Source organism: Peromyscus californicus, unplaced genomic scaffold (assembly GCF_007827085.1).
Source record: "Peromyscus californicus insignis strain IS unplaced genomic scaffold, ASM782708v3 Scaffold_5__1_contigs__length_169319896, whole genome shotgun sequence".
Lineage (NCBI taxonomy): Eukaryota > Metazoa > Chordata > Mammalia > Rodentia > Cricetidae > Peromyscus > Peromyscus californicus.
This window is the reverse complement of record NW_026294573.1, coordinates 14,913,142-14,931,440: the sequence shown is the minus strand read 5'-3', so window position 1 is coordinate 14,931,440 and position 18,299 is coordinate 14,913,142. Positions and strand designations below refer to the sequence as shown.

General features: G+C 50.5%; 3 protein-coding genes across 4 annotated transcripts; 2 read left to right on the top strand and 1 right to left on the bottom strand.

Moving 5' to 3' along the window:
- Positions 1-344: 344 nt before the first annotated feature.
- Akr7a3 (aldo-keto reductase family 7 member A3) lies at positions 345-8,157 on the top strand. The gene is made up of 7 exons (XM_052715408.1): positions 345-630; positions 3,096-3,283; positions 3,472-3,576; positions 3,791-3,887; positions 4,122-4,221; positions 6,643-6,772; positions 7,719-8,157. Exons 1-7 carry the CDS (start codon positions 429-431, stop codon positions 7,878-7,880), a joined length of 984 nt encoding a protein of 327 aa, XP_052571368.1. The 5' UTR covers positions 345-428; the 3' UTR covers positions 7,881-8,157.
- Positions 8,158-8,285: 128 nt separating this feature from the next.
- Positions 8,286-10,090, top strand: LOC128096178 (40S ribosomal protein S24-like). Its single transcript, XM_052715411.1, has one exon. The coding sequence runs from the start codon at positions 8,803-8,805 to the stop codon at positions 9,163-9,165; it is 363 nt and encodes a 120-aa protein (XP_052571371.1). The 5' UTR covers positions 8,286-8,802; the 3' UTR covers positions 9,166-10,090.
- A 123-nt stretch (positions 10,091-10,213) lies between these two features.
- On the bottom strand, positions 10,214-18,239 carry Mrto4 (MRT4 homolog, ribosome maturation factor). Of its 2 annotated transcripts, none has more exons than XM_052715409.1 (8): positions 18,126-18,239; positions 16,070-16,128; positions 15,254-15,357; positions 14,630-14,711; positions 14,274-14,341; positions 13,835-13,986; positions 13,139-13,215; positions 10,214-13,030 (listed from the first exon to the last, which is right to left on the bottom strand). In XM_052715409.1, the coding sequence occupies exons 1-8, from the start codon at positions 18,151-18,153 to the stop codon at positions 12,881-12,883; spliced, it is 720 nt and encodes a 239-aa protein (XP_052571369.1). In that variant the 5' UTR covers positions 18,154-18,239; the 3' UTR covers positions 10,214-12,880. The 2 variants fall into 2 exon arrangements, with proteins under 2 accessions (XP_052571369.1, XP_052571370.1); XM_052715410.1 differs by lacking the exon at positions 18,126-18,239 and adding an exon at positions 17,464-17,976.
- Between the last annotated feature and the right edge of the window lie 60 nt (positions 18,240-18,299).

Here is an 18,299-nt window from a genome sequence, read left to right as displayed (position 1 = left end):
CTTGTGGTAATCTTCCTGTCTCAGCCTGCAGAGTGCTGGGATTAAGGACATGAGGTAACCCGCCCCCAAACTCCTAGGAGGGAACAGAGACACAGAGTGGCTGAGGAGTGAGGCACAGAGAACAGGAACATGCCAGCCATCAGCCTTCGGGTTCGCCGGCACCTTAGCTCATGGGGACCTACCACCTACTTCAAGGGGGCGAGGGTAGGTGCAAGATTCGCAGAGCAGGTACAGAGGGCCCCAACTCTGAAGAAGTAGCATGCACAAGCCTGCACGATACCGCCCCACCTCTGCTCGCCCCGCCCCATGGGCGTGGTAACCACCAGCTTTTAAAGCGGTCAGCGCCTCTGCTCAGGCTACAGCTGCAGACTGCTGGATCTACTTTCCTCTCTTATCCTTCGCCTTCCGCCACCTCTACCAAAGCCATCATGTCTCAGGCTCGGCCCGCCACTGTTCTGGGTGCCATGGAGATGGGGCGCCGCATGGACCCGACCTCCAGCGCCGCTTCGGTGCGCGCCTTTCTGCAGCGGGGCCATACTGAGATAGACACCGCCTTCGTGTACGCGGAAGGCCAGTCCGAGACCATCCTGGGCGGCCTGGGGCTCGGGCTGGGCCGCAGCGACTGCAAAGGTAACCTTCACACCTGCCATCCCCCTGGCCGAGCCCAGCTTCGTCGGGCTCCTGGAGCTCTGGTCTCCCCTTGTCCAGCCAAGAGCCCTGAGAACAGCAACTTTTCAGGCATGTCTAGCTTTCAACTTGACAGTCTCCTTTCACACATTCTTCTGAAAAATTAGCCTAGGCTCCTCCTCACACGATGTGCCTAGCTCTGGTCCAGCCTGGACCCATGTGGCTAGCCGGTCTCTGGGCTCCAGGCTGCTGCCAGCTGGTGCCCCAGAAGCACCTGATCTACAGGACTTCTGTCTTTGTGGCACTCCTCAGCACTATCCCAGACAGAAACCTCCTTCCTTCTTCCTTTGCTAATGGCCCTGGATCCTGTAGATCATGAGCCTGTTGGTTAACAGGTCTCCTGCTCCATCAGGGTGGCAGCCATAGAAACCAGCGTGGCCACACAAAGGGAACAGGGGCCTGGAGCCATGCAGCTGTCTTGATCCCCTGCCTCAGTCTCTCGAGTGGTAGCACTGCACTCTCTGGGCTGCTGCTATGCTGTACAGAACTTGTTCTCTTCCACTGGACTCTCACAGCTCCCATAAGTGGTTTTGCTCCTGGATGCAGAGCACGGTGGGATCCAGAACAGAAGCAGACCTGTTCACTCTGTGCCTTGCTGCTTCCAGATCTCCCGCCTACCTCCTAGTGAAAGTGATGAGTTGTTGTTTTTGTGTTTTGGGATAGGATCTCTCTATGCAGCCCAGGTGAGCCTAGGATCTTCATGTAGCCCAGGCTAGGGTACTCCTGCCGCAGCATCTAGAATCCTGGCATTACACACATTACACATTATCACCACAGGAGTCTGGATCTGACTTCTGATTGATGTTTCTTTTTTAAGCCCTCCCTTCTTCCCCTGCTTGAGTTCAGGGCAGTTTGGGCCAGAGCCACAGCTCAGATCTGAAGCTGATGTCCCATCAGCAAGGTCAAGCAATGTGGTAGAATGGAAAAGTCCCAGGTATGTGATTCCTCAGTGTCAAGGGCTCCACTGATTGCCTTTGGGCTGCTGAAGTGACTTTTCAGGTGTGAAAAGTTCCTTTTGCCCATCCATCCATCCATCCATCCATCCATCCATCCATCCATCCATCATCCCATCATCCATCCATCTGTCTGTCTGTCCGTTCACCCACCCATCCATTCACCCACTCATCCATCCATCATCATATGCATCCATCCATCCATCCATCCTCCACCCATCAATCCATCCACTCATAATCCCATCCATCCTTCCTTCCATCATCTAATCAGTCAACTGGGCACTCAGTGGGAGGGAGAAAAGCAGGCACTCTCTCAGATGGTCCAGCACTGGCCTGTTTTCCTGAGAGGTGTCTGTAGCTGGCCCTGACTTTCCTTCTCACAGGCCCTCAGCAAAGCCTCTCCTGTCTCTGTCCCAAGTTCCATCTGCACCCTCCTCACCCTGTGATCAGACCTGCCCATCACCCATGCTGCACTCAGGGCCACCTTTCAAAACATCATAAGATGACCACAGAGATCTAGACTTGAAAGCGTTCAGAGACCCCCCCCCCCACAACCCCAGGTCTAAACTCAAGACTCTAAATGGGGTGCTATCAGGGCCAATTTGCTTGCAGTCTGTGGTCCTTTCTCTTTTCCTGTGCCTCTCACCCCAGACCTGGTGCTCTGGAACCTGGGCTGACAGGTACAGCTCCCACTCAGGGCCTTCCTGCTTTGTCCTCCCTGTGAACAAGTACCTCACGGTTCCTCATCTGCTAGCTTATCTCTTGCCCTAGACACTCAGAGGAGATTCTCAGGGTTCTTCATGATCCCCAGGCTAACCCCTGCCTCCCTGCTCTGCCCCACTGTGGAACCACAAGCTCTTCCCTGCCTCACTACTCAACATTGGCTCTACCCTGCAAAAGCCACAAAGGCAGGATCCTCTGCCTCTACCAGCCCCAGTGCCAGGCTTGGCTCATCCAGGAGCCCAATAAGTAAAGTCACGGTGAAGAAATGGTCATGGTGAGGACACCAAGGACTCTTAATGTCTGCTGTCAGTTAAGCCTGTCAACTTGGACTTCTGTGTGAGCTGTTATCACTCTCTTTGTCATTTACTGCAGGCAGCATTGAGAAGCAGTCAATGGGTCAAGGCCACAGCTACCAATGGCAGAGCTGCAATTTGAACCCAATTGTATCTCTGCCTTGGTCTTCTGTACTTTTCTTATTTCTCTCTTTCTCCCTCCCCCTCATTCTCTTGTTCCTTTCCCTTCTCTTGGTTTCTGATATAGGGTTTCATACAGGCCTAGATTTGTACTTTGTAGGCAAGGATGACCTTGACCTCCCGAATCCTTCCTCTATCTCTCTAGGCTTAGGATCAGGGGCATACAGCATCCTGTCCTGCCCAGCTCTGTTCCTTAACTGTTACAATAGATACTCTGTTTGGTAAAGTGGCTTGAAATTGCATTTTTCTCTCTTGACAGTGAAAATTGCCACAAAGGCTTGTCCATTGTTTGGGAGGACATTGAAGCCTGATGATGTCCGGTTCCAGCTGGAGACGTCACTGAAGAGGCTCCAGTGTCCCCGGGTGGACCTCTTCTATTTACACATGCCAGACCACAACACCCCTATAGAGGAGACGCTGCAGACCTGCCACCAGCTGCATCAGGAGGTGAGGGTGGTCCCTGAGCTTGGGGAGATGCTCTCTGACCTTTTCAACTTGACTCTGCCAGGAGAGTGAGTGCTGGGAACACCCAGCAGAGACGGACACAGACCTCCCTCCAGGCTCCCCACCCAGTCAGTCTCCCCTTCTTTGTCTCCTGGCCTGAGCTGGGTTGTGATGGAGTCTCTCCCCTGCAGGGCAAATTTGTGGAGCTTGGCCTGTCCAACTATGCCTCCTGGGAAGTGGCTGAGATCTGTACCCTCTGCAAGAAAAATGGCTGGATCATGCCAACTGTGTACCAGGTGAGAGGAAACTGGTGTACCAGGACCATCCAGACCTTGGAGTCTAAGACTCCATTGATCCTTTATCTTTGAGCATCACCATGACACTAGTCACCAGCACTACATGAATGCCCTAGTTGTCAAGGTCTAGGATGGTTAAGGACTAAACTAAGGGACTTAGAAGATACCTTTGGGGTCCCTTGACATGTTCCCCTCTCTGACTATCTCCTTGCAGGGCATGTACAACGCCACCACCAGGCAGGTGGAGAAGGAGCTCCTCCCCTGCCTCAGACACTTTGGATTGAAGTTCTATGCCTTCAACCCTTTGGCTGGTATGAGCTGCCATGGGGACGGGCCTGTGGATGGGTAGGTGGGCATGCCTGGCCTATGTTTGCCTATTGATGCTCTGACGGATGGTCAGTCAGGCACAAGGAAGTGGGGAGCTTAGAGAAGGGGTGTCTGGGTCCCCTCTTCCAGTTTCCCTCCTGTTCTCCAGTTCCTCTTGGGACTGACCTGGCTATCTGTGGGAAGAGTCTGGGCCAGGTTCTGACTGCTTCTTCCTGCAGGGGGTCTGCTGACTGGCAGATACAAATACGAGGACAAGGAAGGACAGCAGCCTGAGAGCCGCTTCTTTGGGAATCAGTTTTCTCAGGTGTACATGAACCGGTGAGCTGTGCTTGGGGCTGGGTCTTGTGAAGAAGTGCCATAGGTTTCCTTAATTGAGGGAGCATCCTTGAGGTTGCTTTCTTGGGGACTAACCCTTCTGTGATATTCAGACCCAAGACTGGATGTTAGCTGTCCTGGGCATTTGAGGGATGATCCTGGACCCTAGTATGGATCCCTTGCCGTCTGTACTTTCGTTAGCCTGTGTGCCACTCTTGGGGAAAGCTCTTCCACTGCCAACAGTGAGAGGACAACCCCAGATGGACTCAGGGGAGCCTGGAGCTTGGTGCTGACCCAGTGAGTCTAAGTCCTGTGACGTCTTGGGAGTGAAATGGTCATCATTGTCTCAAGTGGTCATAGGTGGACAGTGTTGGGAGCAACCTCCTTCTCTCTCTCTCTCTTTTTTGTTTTCTGTTTGTTTGTTTTTAATTTGAGTCAGCATCTTGTGTACCTTGGTCTGGCCCCAGACTTTCTGTGTAGCTCAGGATGATCCTCTTGCTTCCACACCCAAAGAGCTAGGCATTTTGTTTTTGATTTGTTTTTTCCCCAAGACAGGTTTTCTTTGTGTAGCCCTGGCTGTCTGGAAATCGCCCTTTAGACCAGGCTGGCCTTGATCTCATAGACGGCCTGCCTCTGCCTCCTGAGTGCTAGGATTATAGGTGTGCGCCACCACCAGCTGGCCAAAGAGCTAGGATTACTAGTGTCTTTCACCGAACTCTGCTCCAAATGTTAATTCTCTAGATATTTGGTGTGACTGGGAAAGCTGTGGCAGGATTTCAAGTGCAAGGCCTGCCTCCAGCTTGGGGATGGAATGCTCAAAGCCCTAGCTTTAATTCCCAGCACTAGGAAAAGAGAATCAAATTGAAAAATTATCAACTATTCAGTGTTTTTTGTCTAGTGACAATTTTTCCTATTTATTTACTTATTTATTTACTTATTTACTTATTATTACTAAGAGACTTTCTATTCATTTTACATACCAACCACAGATTCCCCTCTCCTCCCTCCTCCTGCTCCCCAGCCTTCACCCCAACTCACCACCCAGTCCCACCTCCTCCAAGGCAAGGTGTTCCATAGGGAGTCAGAAGTGCCTGGTACATTCAGTTGAGGCAGGTCCAAGCCCCTCCTCCCTGTACCAAGGCTGCCAAAGTGTCCCTCCATAGGCACTAGGCTCCAAAAAGCCATCTCATGCACCTGGGAGGGGTCCTGATCCCACTGCCTGGGGGCCCAATAAACAGTTCAAGCTAAACAACTGTCTCATCCATCCAGAGGGCAAGGTCTACACCTGTCAGAATGGCTAAGATCAAAACACTGATGACAGCTTATGTTGGAGAGGATGTGGAGCAAGGGGACCACTCCTCCACTGTTGGTGGGAGTGTAAACCTGTACAGCTACCTAGTGCCTTTTTTATTTTTTATTTTTGGAGGTATGGTTTGACCCAGGCTTGAAAACAATTGTGATGTTCCTGCCTCAGTCTCCTGAGATGTGGGATTAGATGTGTGTGTCACCATAGCCAGCCACTGTGTGAAACTCTTACACTCCCTCCCCCTCTGGCACTTAGATGTCATGTCTCCAAGGTTCATTGCAGACCATAGACTGATACATTTGCTGTTTGAATTCTCTGTCTGGGAAGGAAAGGCCCAGCAAGCAACTTTCTGAAGGAGGTTCTAATACTGGTTTTGTTGAAAAGTCTGGAGGCAGAGGCAAAAGCAGTGAACAGTCTGTGTTGGCCTTCCTGTGTACCCTGCTTGATTCAAGCCTTGTGTAGTGGGAGCATGCTGCCCACTGGTAGAGAGTACTTGTTGAGTGTGCAGGATGCCTTGCATTGGATGCTCAGCACCTCAGAACAAAATAACCAAAAAGAACCTGTACCTGCAGCCTTCCCTGCTAACAGACTGTGATCCTCCTGCCCATAGTAGGACCATTGCCTCCAACCATGAGTGGTTCTGAAGTCATTTTCACACACTGTCAGGGCCCAGGGCTCTCCTCTGAAGAATCATGTCCTGGTGGCCTTCACCATGGTCAATGCAGCCCAATCGGCTCTTCCCCTGAAGAAGTCACTGTGACAGGCTGCGGGAGAGTGTTCCCTCCCTCTATAAGTAGGCCAGTGAGTTCAGGGAAGGGAGGTGCCTCAGCCAAGACCACAGAGGCCAGCCTGGTGCCCAGGACTTTACCCAGGCTTTTCTGTGACTCAGCGCTCACAAATTTGGTGCTGGCAGCAGCTGAGAGTCCTCATTGAGGGAGCTGTATTGTAATGTTTGGTGAGCACAGAAAGTACCAGATTCTTGTCCTCTGTGTCCATCCCTGACCTGGCAAGAGGCCTGGAGACTTGTGTGTTCTCTGATGCTGAAGGAGCAGGGCTCTGCCTGAGGATCCTGACTGCCCCGAGACACTGACTTCCATGTCTCTCCCCGACCCATTCAGCTACTGGAAGAAAGAACACTTCAAGGGCATCGCCCTGGTGGAGAAGGCTCTGAAGTCCACCTATGGCACCAGCACCCCTAGCATGACCTCGGCCACCTTTCGATGGATATACCATCACTCACAGCTCAAGGTAGCCCAGCAGGTCCTGGCTGCTCAGCCTCTGCTGTGAAGTGGGATGGGGGAAAGGGGAGGCATGGAAGTGGTAGTGGGCTCCTGCTGAGACTACATCTTCTCTGGCCCAGCTTCTCCCAGGGCCAGACAGGGTGACCCATGTTGGTGATAGCTTACCTCACTGTTACAATGGCTGTGTGAAGTCTAGTCATCTTGATTTTTTTCTTTAATATCTAGTTTTTTTTTCTTTAAGATCTAGTTATTTTTATTTTGTCTATATGAGTGTTTTGCCTGATGGGCACCATGTTCACATAGTGCCCATAGAAGCCAGAAGAGGGTGGCACATCCCCTGGAACTGTAGTTACAGGTGGTTGTGACCTAGCACCATCAGGGTGCTGGACACTGAATCCAGGTCCTTTTCAAGAGCAGAAACTGCATCTAACAGTTAAGCCATCCCTCCAGCTTTAATGATCTTAATTTTCATATGGAGAAATTGGTTCAGAGAGGTCGATTTACTTGCTAAAGTCCCACAGTTCCATGTTGTAGGACGTAAGCATAGATTTGACTCTGAAAAATACATTTTAAAAAAAAGTATTTATTTCATCGCTTCCTCACTCCCTGGAGAGAGAAATCATTTCTGTTTCCCTGCGAGTGTGTCCCTCTCTGCCTGCTGTCCCCACTTGCTCCCCCTAACCCCTTTCCCCAGTGTGGGCATACTGGGGTAATGTGCCCCTTTAGTACCTGGTGAACCTCAGGCCTGAAGCTTAGTGTTTCCCAACCTGTCCTTTGAAGTAGAGGAGCCTGGAGGACGTTGGCTGTTTGATGGCAGTGGTTATTTCTCCCAGAAGCAATACTTAAGTGAAATCTTAGCAATCCTCCATTTTAGCAAGCCATAGGCTGGAAGAGGTGTGTGATGGGAGCCATGGGATGGCAGATGTGTGCTGGAATCTGTATCTTCCTTGCAGGGCGCCCATGGGGATGCAGTCATCTTGGGCATGTCCAGCCTGGAGCAGCTGGAGCAGAACTTGGCCGCCACTGAGGAAGGGCCCCTGGAGCCGGCTGTCGTGGAGGCCTTTGACCAAGCCTGGAACCTGGTCACCCATGAGTGTCCCAACTACTTCCGCTAAGCTGGGTCTGACCTGGGGAGGTGTCGAGGGTACTGCCTGTCACTCTGGGCTCTACCCTGGCCAGTCTGGGCCTGGAGCTGATTCAGCTGGTCGTTCCCTCCTCATCCAGATCACTGCTGACTTTGTTTTGTTTCTGTCTACTGTCTTCCTGTACACCCAGTTGCCTTCAGTGTGAGAGCTGGCTGAGCTCTGCCCCAGGGCCTCCTGTTGAATAAAACTGTCACCTGTCACCGCTGTAGCCCAGGCTGCAGCAGACTGGTGGCCTTCTTCTCTTGAATGCCTGTGGCTTGCTTCTCGCACTGAGGGCCCAGTGGAAGTGGGCAGGAGTGTGCCTGATCTTCAGAGGTTAGCGGCCCTGGGTGGCCTGCTCTCCAGCAGTGGGGCTTGGTGGGGGCCCAGTGCTCAAGTAGGAAAACCCTCCAGATTCCTTCGGGCACCAGGTTGTGTGTCTTCCTCCCCACCATGAAGTCCCACAGCAGTGGACAGCTCTCTGCCCCAGCTGAAGTCTTATCTTTCACCTACAACATCAGCGTACACAGCTTGTAGGCTGTGTGATGTCCACAACCATCCTTCATGCAGAGTATAGGCAACAAGAAGCTGAAAGGTCACCTGGTCAACCCAGGCTCGCCCAGGCTCAGCTCAACACAGCAGGAGGCAGGGCCTTAAAATCAGATCCCCAGTGCTGCAGGATAGTTGGTTGCATAGTGACATTGTTACTGTGTTACAAGTTTACCCTTGAATCGGGGTGGAGAGAGCAACTAGATGACCACAATTAGCCATTGATATTTTGGAGGACTCTGGATACATATAGAGAGAAACAGGATGTAATAGGGAGGGGTTTAGAAAGCTTCTCCGTGCAGCTCGGGCACCGTAGCCATTAGCCATCACGAACGACACAGTAACGATCCGGACCAGGAAGTTCATGACTAACCGTCTGCTTCAGAGGAAACAGATGGCTATTGATGTCCTTCAACCTGGGAAGGCTATAGTACCAAAGACTGAAATTCGGGAGAAGCTAGCCAAAATGTACAAAACCACACCAGATGTCATCTTTGTGTTAGGATTTAGGACCCACTTTGGTGGCGGCAAAACAACTGTGTTCGGCGTGATCTATGATTCTCTAGATTATGCTAAGAAGAATGAGCCCAAACACAGACTTGCAAGACATGGCCTCTATGAGAAGAAGACCTCCCAGAAACAGTGGAAGGAGCGAAAGAACAGAATGAAGAAGGTCAGGGGCATGGCAAAGGCCAACGTTGGTACTGGCAAAAAGCCAAAGGAGTAGATCTGCGGTGATTCGATCTGCGGTGGTGTGCAGACAATTTCGGAGAGAACAAATAAACTAAAAGCTTATGTGGAAAAAAAAAAAGGAAGATTCTCAGGCTTTTGGATCAGGGAAGGAGAGACAGAGGAGGACATGGGTTGCTTTTTTTGCTACTTATCAATCAGGTTTTCACCCCGATACTGACTCCCGAGTTTTTATTAATAATATAAAAATTAGATAAACTCTTCATCTGGCATCCAACCTGGGGCAAGAGATACTGAGGCAGCCCCTCTCCTGGGCTGTGTAGCTGCTTTCAGCAGGCTGTTATTCAGGTGGCCCATGCCCTTGCTTCCCACTATTGAGGTTTCCCCTACAATGCATCCTTTTCATGCAGCTCTCTCTCCCTCCCCACGGGTTGCAGGCCTTCCCTGGCCCACTTCTTAGGCTGCAGCCGGCCAGCTCAGCCACTTGGACATGCTCTCTGGCCTTGACACCAGCTTGCACCCGCTGGGGCTTCTGCTGCTGGTGCAGCTGCCTCACATGGTCAGCCCTGGCTACATGCAAGCAGCTGCAGGTGCCCTCAGTCTAGCCTGTGCTGCGGTGCAGAGACAGCCCACTGTGACCCCATCGTCCACTGGGCTTACCTCGCCACCTGGGCACCGTGCCACCCCCCAGCCCTCATTGCCAAGTACCACAGCAGGAGCTGGGTACCACAGGCCTCCTCACCCCACCACAGAGCACTGCAGTCGACTTTGCTGTAGCCCACAGGATACAGGGAGGGGTGGGGGAATATTGAACAGTGTTTGGTGGCGTTTTTACCTGCTCGGCCATCTAACTGGCCTTTTGTTTTTGAGACGGGTGAGAGTATACCATGTTGGCCTTGAATTTGCTACGTATCAGATCTCCTTGTCTCTAGCTCCCAATTGCTGGTATATATATTATTGCTACCTGGGGCGGGGGTGGGTGGGGGCAGGCTCCAGCAGGGCAGTGCTCAAAGGGAAGCCAGAGAGTCTATGACTTTTTCTATCTGAGGGGGTCAAGGAAAAAACATTCACAGAATTCTTGATGGTTTCCTTCTGATCTTTTCTTTATTCTTCTTTTGCATCCTCTTTATTTTCCTGATGATTTCCTCCTTCTCATTCTTGGTGATTTCCTTCTAATTCATTTTAACTCTATTATTCTTGCTGTTTTCCTCTGAACTCATTTTAACTCTCATTCTTGATGTTTTCCTCCTAAACCATTTGCACTCTCTCTAACTCTATCTCTAGTCTTCCCCTTGTAGCTCATATACCCAGCAAAATCTTTCAGGCAATATCAAAATTACAATGTGGTTACATTCTGTTTTTCAAGTGAATGATTGAAAGTAAAAAACAGCATGTTTTCCATATCCCTTACATGATTAAATATTTTCCTATTACAGAAGAAAAACAAATTATCCCAAGAACCGACACACATTCATACACTAGCATCTTGTCATAAATTAACCGTGTAGGCAAGCAAGTTATTCCTTCTCAGTCAGGTCTTTTACTGGCAGGCTGTATTTTGCAGTTACAAAGGGTCAACACTTTATTAGTTATCTTAAAAGGTAGATAAGGAATATTAAAGGAATCACAAACCTCAACTTTTATATGTGGAAAGAAGTAGTCTGCTCTACTTCAAATTTTTAGGGTACACAACCACTCATCAATAGTTTCTTCTATCAGGAGATTGAGGGCAAAAATGGGCACAAGAAATTAATCATCACCTTTGATCGCCAACCAAACCTAGCAAGGAAAGTGTATCAACTAGCAACTATTGGGTTGCTTTGTGTTTTTGACCCTAACCTAATGAATCTCTAACTCAGTGATGTGTCCTTGTGAATGTTACATTTTTTTTTTTTTGTTTGTTTTTTGTTTTTGTTTTTCGAGACAGGGTTTCTCTGTGTAGCTTTGCGCCTCTCCTGGAACTCACTTGGTAGCCCAGGCTGGCCTCAAACTCACAGAGATCCGCCTGGCTCTGCCTCTGGAGTGCTGGGATTAAAGGCATGCGCCGCCACCACCGCCTGGCACATGCTTTACCACTGAGTTTACCACTGAATGTTACATTGTTATCTGGGGTTTTTCATCTCAAAGCTATTATCAAAACATCTGGTCTAACCTGAAGTTATTTTAAGGCTTTGTTTCAGCTAATGATGCACACTGAAACCTGTGACTGGATCCTTCAGCATTAAGAGGATTAGAGCCAGCCTGGCTCCTGGGGACTCAATTGTTTTCCTTAATCATTAACCTGAACTGTGATCTATGCAGCTCCTTAGGTGAAACTCATAGGCTTTAGCTGTGTGACATTTCCTTGTATTTTTTTAAATTTATCAAACTCTTTATAAACTAACATTATTAAAATCAATTAGACAGTACAGGTTAAGAAGGAAGCATCTTCATAATAATCCACAGATAAAAATGCTCAGTAAAACTGGATGTTTCCATGAGAAAAACACACTACATTACAGGCAGTGGGGATCTCCCCACACCCATTCACACCATGCCAGCTACCAGAGAAGATGGCAGGGGCAAAGACGTAAAGGGACAGTAGAAGCAAAAGACACTCTGGGGTCTGTGGTCTCAGGGCCTTGCCCAACTGAGATTCACCCATCAAGGTTTTTCCTCCTGGTGGGCTGACACCCTGAAGTCAGTTGCCACCCACTGTTCCTCTGACACGGTCACTGGCAATATGTACCATGCCTGGCTTTTTTCAGCCTCGTAGAGCAGACTGGCATCAAAACTTTTTTCTTCTTAGTCCCCAGGAGTGGGACTAAATGTGTATGTTACCTTGTCTGGCTTGACTTTAAACCTTTAATCCTACCTCAGCTTCCTGAGGCTCTGGAATTACAGGCATGAACACACTGGCTTGTCCTGGGTTTTATGTTTATGACTGTGAAGACCCAAGGTCCATCTATTCAGTCTTGGTAGTCTCTCTGCACTTGAAATTCTCCAGGGCAGAGGTCAGGAAATCTGAAAGGTCTAGAGGTCAAACAACCTGCATCAGTTTCTGTGTGCTGTTAGGGAAGGAACCTGGGGCCTTAAGCATGGCAGGCACATGCTTTACCACTGAGTTCATATAGCTCTCCCCTCCTGTGGAACACAGCTAGCCAGTCAGGTGTGGTTGCACACAGGTGTAATCCTAGCACTACAGGGGCAGAGGCTGGAGGATTGCTGCAAGCTCAAGACCGGCCTGTGCTACATAGTGAGAGCGTCTGAGTCAATAAAACCACTTGCTCCCAACTCCAGCAGTGGCTTTCCCCTGCCTTAGGGACAAGCCCTTATTCCTGGCATGTGTCAGGCTTAGCCCTGGTTTGTGCATCTGTGTGTGTGCATGTTCACGTATAAGCGATGAAGTTGTCAGGGCACTAAACTTTCCTCAGCAAATCCATTCCAGACAAAGGGCTGGAGAGGACACCCAACTCTGCAGGCTGCTGTCAGCTATCTGCAGTGCTGTGCTGTCAAGGAGCCAGGCCGTGCAGGCCCCAAACAGAAGCACAAAGCTGAAGGCCTTCTTCCTAGGAAAAGTCTCTGCTGTCCACAGGGAAAACCCCGTGGACAAAATTTTATTCTTTGTAGAAACAAAGTCCTGCCCCAGCACCCTCCCTTGTCTTTATCTATAGCAAAATAGATAGCTGCTCCCTCCAGAGGGGCGACAGCAGTCCTGGTGGTCCAATAGATATGAAGAACTTGCTAGAAGGCCTTAGTCCCACATCTTAGAGTCAGCTGTCATCCTCTTCCTCTGACTCTCCCTCAGACTCAGGTGCGCTCTCGGGCAGGTCATCATCCATCTGCTGGAATCTTCCCGAATGGGCATCCCACATGTATTTGATAGTCACTTTGAATTCAGCCATCTCATACCCAAAAAGCTTCTGTAATAGGTGGAGGAAGCAGAGAGAGAGGAGCAGCAGCTGTGAGCCATGTCCCAGCAGAAGGTTAATGACAATGGCCTCTCCCCCAGGTTGCACGCCCAGACTCACCAAGACACGGGCCTGCTCTGGAGTCAGCACATCGCCCTCCTTGCATACTTCATAGTCAGATAGCAGGGTCACCACACCTGTGGGAGGGCAGCCTCAAGTTACTCCCAGCAGAGGCTCACATGGCACTTGCTGCTAGCTCTTTGTGCTTGGAAGCATTTGGCCTCAGACTGTCTTTCCTGCAGCTCAGCAGCCACAGGGACAGTGGCTGCCTCCTCCATGTCCTGCAGGAGGCGAAGGCACAGCCCTGCCTTCACGGGGGAAACTGGAGAAGTATCTGGTCAGAGGGGAGAGCCTGTGGAAAGTGGTCCTGAGCTGCTTTTCATTCTGGACTTCCCGTACAGTCTTCCTTCATTCTTACTCATCTTTTTCCTTTCTGAGACAGGGTTTCTCTGTTTACTCTTGGCTGTCTTGGACATGCTATGTAGACCAGGCTGGCCTTGAACTCACAGAGATCCACCTCCCTCTGCCTCCTGAGTGCTGGGACCAAAGGCTTGTGCCACCACTGCCTGGCTCCTTCCTTTCTTCATTTTCTAAAAATTACTTTATGTGTAGGGGTATTTTGTCTACAAGTATGACCATGGTAGCATGTGAGTGCCTGGTGCCTGTGGAGGCCAGACGAGGGTGCTGGGAACCAAACCCATGTCACCTGGAAGAGCAGCCACTCCCCTAACCCCATGCCACCTCTCCAGCTCCTACCTTTCTTGAGTGCAGTGGGCAGGCCCAGCTGCCTCAGCTGTGGCTCCATGGAATGAGGGAACTGCTTCAGGGGCCCTGGATCCAGGCTCACTGTTAAAGTTGCTTTGTTCCCAGCTCGAGCAAAATCCATTTCTGTATACTTCGTGAACCACCTAAGAAAGAGAAGAGTGAGGGGAGAGTTCCCGGCTGTGCCACCATTCAGGGGAAGTCTGGCCCTCTGATTGCACAGGATGTGGGACCTGTCCCTGTCCCTCTTGGCCGTGAACCTGCAGTCAGTGGGAGGACAATGCCAGAGAGAATGAGAGTACCCCGGTTACAGAACCCCGGCTTCAATAAAAGGCTTCCAGGAGCCAGCCCCAATATGATGTTAGCACGAAGATCATCCTTCCATCTTTCCCTGACCCTCAGCTTCTCTCCCTCCATCCCTCAAGACACTCACTCATTCACCTCCTCCTTGGTGCGGTTGGTAAAGAGGAGGCCAACTTCACCTCGTAACTTCTTGCTGACCTGAAAAATGAAAGTGAACATCACTGCTCCTTCACTCAGGGCCCTGTATCCACAGATCACATGTGTTATCATCTAAAACCTCTTCTGATTGGTACAACTCCTAGTAGGCAGGGCAGGAGGACATAAGGAGAACAATCCCATGGGTCTGCAGATTTGCAGGTTAAGGAGAACACCGATTTAAGCTGAGCTTGGCTCTCGAGACCCCCAGGATTCATACAGCAAAGGGGAAGAGCAGGAGAGAGGAGGCAGCAGAGCTTGAGACTCACTTAGCCTGGGCCAGTGACCTACCTGATGCAGGTTGTCTTTGTATTCATCAGAAGGGCTTCGACCTAAGGCCACCATCATCACTTTGTTTTTGCCAAAGAACATCCTGTCAAGAAAGAGGCGGCTGTGAGGCAGTGCCTAGTAGTCCAGGAAGCCCAGAACCAGACAGCCAGAGGCTCTGTTCTCCATACAAACCACCTACGTGTCCCTAGGATTCCAGTTTTCATCTTAGCCACAGAACCTGATCTTGCTAACAGTCTGAGTCAGCTCACCGCAAGCATAAAAAACTATCCATCACGCCTGGCTGTGGGGAGAGACATGTTTTAACAATGCCTAGCAGAGTTGGCCCAATGGTAGACTGATGCCAGAGCCACCTGCCCAAGCACTGCAACCCATCAGCTCTTGCAGCCTGCTTTGGGGTCAGTCTGTGGATGATGCACAAAATGTAAACCAGTAAGCCAGACCCTAGGGCCCACTTTTCTGAAGGAGCCAATCTTGAAACATCTCAGGTGACCACCAAGTCCTGTCTCCAGCAGCTCAGGAAAAGCCCATCTTTAACACAAATGGTGCCCTCCAGCACGTGACCTGCAGACCCAAAGGGTCAGTCCTCCTGCCTGGTGCCCTGTCCACTTCCCACTGCCCGCTCACCGGCTGTGCTTCCAGGCATTCCGGATGTCCTTCAGCTTGCTGTTCCTCATGTTGGCCACAGAGAAGATGAAGAGGTACTTGTAGGTGTCCACACATTTCCGAAGCTGTGGGACAATTCATGAGGCACTGGAGTTGAAGGGGCAGCATGGGTCGGACAACTCCGGCCTCACGCTAGAGAATCACCTATAGGCCTTTAATCTGGTCTATAATCTACCACTGACATGGCTGGCACCAAGGTCACCCACTACAGGAGAAGGTGAGCAGGAACCCACACCTTATAGTCTTCTAGAGCCAGTATTTTCCTTTGTCTACTTACAGTTAATCTAGAAACATCTACCCACCATGGGAAGGCCCCTGCTAAGTCAAAACACAAGGACCTCATCATTTCGATAACAAGGGGAGACACCTCATCCACACTGCCCTGCCCAGGTTGCTGGCTGAAGGTAATTTATGCACCAGGAGACTGGGCTTCCCTGGCCCTCAGCACAGGGCTAGTAGGTCAGCTGCAAGTGGCATGGCCAGTCACCACACCTGGTGATTTCCAGGCTTCTGACACTAGGCGGCATTACAAACTCACTAATAAGCTTCCCTTACGATCCGGAGTGCAAAACAGCAATAGCATCCTCTGGTCACAGGGATGCTTCGGGGGTGCAGTGGGGGATTGTGTGGAAAACCCATTTACTGATGTGGGAGGTACACCGAGCTCCACCAGAGCTGGGAAACTCTGGGGCTGCTGGTTTTAAAGCACTGCTAACAGTCCTCCCCCAACCCTATCAAGCAAACACACACTAGAAACATAAAGGAGCAAGCGCTTACCTCTTCTATCAGGTTCTGCTTCAGTTCCAAGCCTTTCTTAGCAGTCTTTGTTAAGGAAACTAAAACCAAGAAAAGGAGATGGTGGTAAGTGATGAATCTGGATGCTCCAGAGATTAATTCTGCTTCGTTCTTGGGAGGCTTGGTTGAACTAAGCCAATATGAAGAAGGCAGCAATGGATCCTGTCATTTCTGGCATTCAAGGCTGGGAGAGTGCTTGCTTACCTAACTTCTTGGACCCAGAGATCCCTAAATACATCTCCTTCCACAATCCAGGCGCTCTTAGACCCTGGGGATGACTGCTGGATTTATCGCAGTGTGGCAGCAGGGCTCATCCCCGCTGACAGAGTGCTCTCAGTGGCAGCCCTAACCTCCTGGCTGAGGCAGGACCCTTTCCTGTTGTAGGGCATGGTGCACAGGCCATCAATGGCTAGGTCAGCTATGGGATGATAGCGACAATCCTTTTCTTTCTTTTTTTTTTAAAGGCAGGACCTTGGTACAAGGCTGCTTGGGCTGGCCTTGAACTCAAGATACATCTCCTTGTTTCTGCTTCCTAAGGGCTGAGATTACCTGTATATACCAACGCATCCTGTTGGGACCACATCTTTTCCATTCTACTACACACCTGCATTTCAATTTTGCATCTGGACCCAAGAATACAAGAATGCTGGGGAGGGGAGAGGCGCACAAGAACCTCTACTGAAAAGTTACTGAGGCCCTATTTATCGCACTTCTAAAAGAGTTACTGGCATTTGCTACATCGGACCAGGGCTTACTCTCTAAAACCAATGACTTCATAAGGACTTACCAGAACTTCAGCTACAAAGCCCTGGGTGTCCCAAGCAGGTGACAGGGCCTTTTATCTACCCTGCCTGCCACTCACAGTCCCTCTTTACAATGCACATCGTCAACAGCAACCACACTGAGCCAGCCACTCCCCAGACTCTCCATTGCTAGGATTTTGGTCCAACTTGGCATTGTCCAGGTGGCTACTGGCCTTGCTGCTTCCATCTCGGCCCTCATATTCTCAGGCTATCAATGTAGCCAAAGTGGTCCTTTTAAAGTAAAGACACATCAACGGCCAGATCCTTTTCCCTCAATCCTTTTTTGTCCACTTTACTATAGTCACATTGGTCCCTTGTCCCACAGTATGTTAACCACAGACCCCTTTCACCTTGTGAACAACCTTCTCTCAGACTGCTGAACGGGTTTCTTAGTTTCCTTTCTAGGTTTCTGTTTGTGGTCTCACCACTGAGACCTTTCCTGACTACATGATACAAAACAGTATCATATCCACCTTCTGCATACCCCACTTTTAACTACCAGACAAACCATACTTACTTGACAGGGATATAGGATACACACATACACACACACACTCCCAGACAAACACACACCATGATTAAAGCGGTGAGCTTGATGAAGCCGAACCCTTTTTGTTCAATTTCTTGTCTTCTAACACCCACAAAAGTGCCAGTCCACTAGCTGGATGTGGTGCCCCATTCTGGAATTTGGGGCCAAGGCAGAAGACGGAGAGTTCAAGGCTCCAGCATTAAAAAAAAAAATTGTAACAGGAGCCACAATCAGGTACGGTGATGCATGCCTATAAAATCCCTACATTCTGGAGAAGACGAGGTAATGGAAAGCCCTTGGGTTTGAGACCAGCCTGATCTACACAGCAAGTCTAAGTTACATTCCAAGATTCTGTTACAAACACACACGCGCGCGCGGTAGGGGATGCAGCTGGTAGTGCCTTCCTAACAGGCATGTACTGTGGTCCATACCCAGCTCAGCATAAACTAAGTTTAGTGGCATGCCTGTAACCCCAATAATAGGGCGTTAGGATCAGCAGTTTAAGACTATCCTCGTTGGCGAGTTCGAGGAGAGCCTGGGATACAAGACTGTCTCGGGAGCTGCCTGTCGGTCCGGCCCAGACTCCAGCTCTCCGCGTCACCTTCAGGTGCCAACCCGCCGCCCCGGCCGGTGGGTCGCCTCCGAGAGCCCTCGGCGTCTCACCCGTGTCCCCGTCGCCCCCATGATGGAAGTCCCCCAAGCCCACCTTTCTTGTCTCGCTTGGATTTGGGCATCTCGCTGAAGACACGTGCGGCGGAAGACCGGGCGGCCCTTCAGGACCCGGGCGGCGCAGGGGCTTCTGGGACTGCGCGCGGGGCTGCCCCTCGCGTGTGCCTGACCCGAACTGAGGCGGGCTGTCTCCCCGTTTGCACTCTGCTCC

Bases quoted from the DNA above. Each gene is read 5' to 3' on its own strand.
- Akr7a3 (XM_052715408.1), top strand. From the start codon at position 429: ATGTCTCAGGCTCGGCCCGCCACTGTTCTGGGTGCCATGGAGATGGGG. The intron at 3,577-3,790 runs GTGAGAGGAAAC...ATCTCCTTGCAG, and splicing joins TCATGCCAACTGTGTACCAG to GGCATGTACAACGCCACCAC. The intron at 3,888-4,121 runs GTATGAGCTGCC...TTCTTCCTGCAG, and splicing joins TGCCTTCAACCCTTTGGCTG to GGGGTCTGCTGACTGGCAGA.
- Mrto4 (XM_052715409.1), bottom strand. From the start codon at position 18,153: ATGCCCAAATCCAAGCGAGACAAGAAAG. The intron at 14,712-15,253 runs GTGAGCGGGCAG...CTTTCTTGACAG, and splicing joins AATGCCTGGAAGCACAGCCG to GATGTTCTTTGGCAAAAACA. The intron at 14,342-14,629 runs GTAGGTCACTGG...TTCATTTTTCAG, and splicing joins ACAAAGACAACCTGCATCAG to GTCAGCAAGAAGTTACGAGG.
- LOC128096178 (XM_052715411.1), top strand. From the start codon at position 8,803: ATGACTAACCGTCTGCTTCAGAGGAAACAGATGGCTATTGATGTCCTT.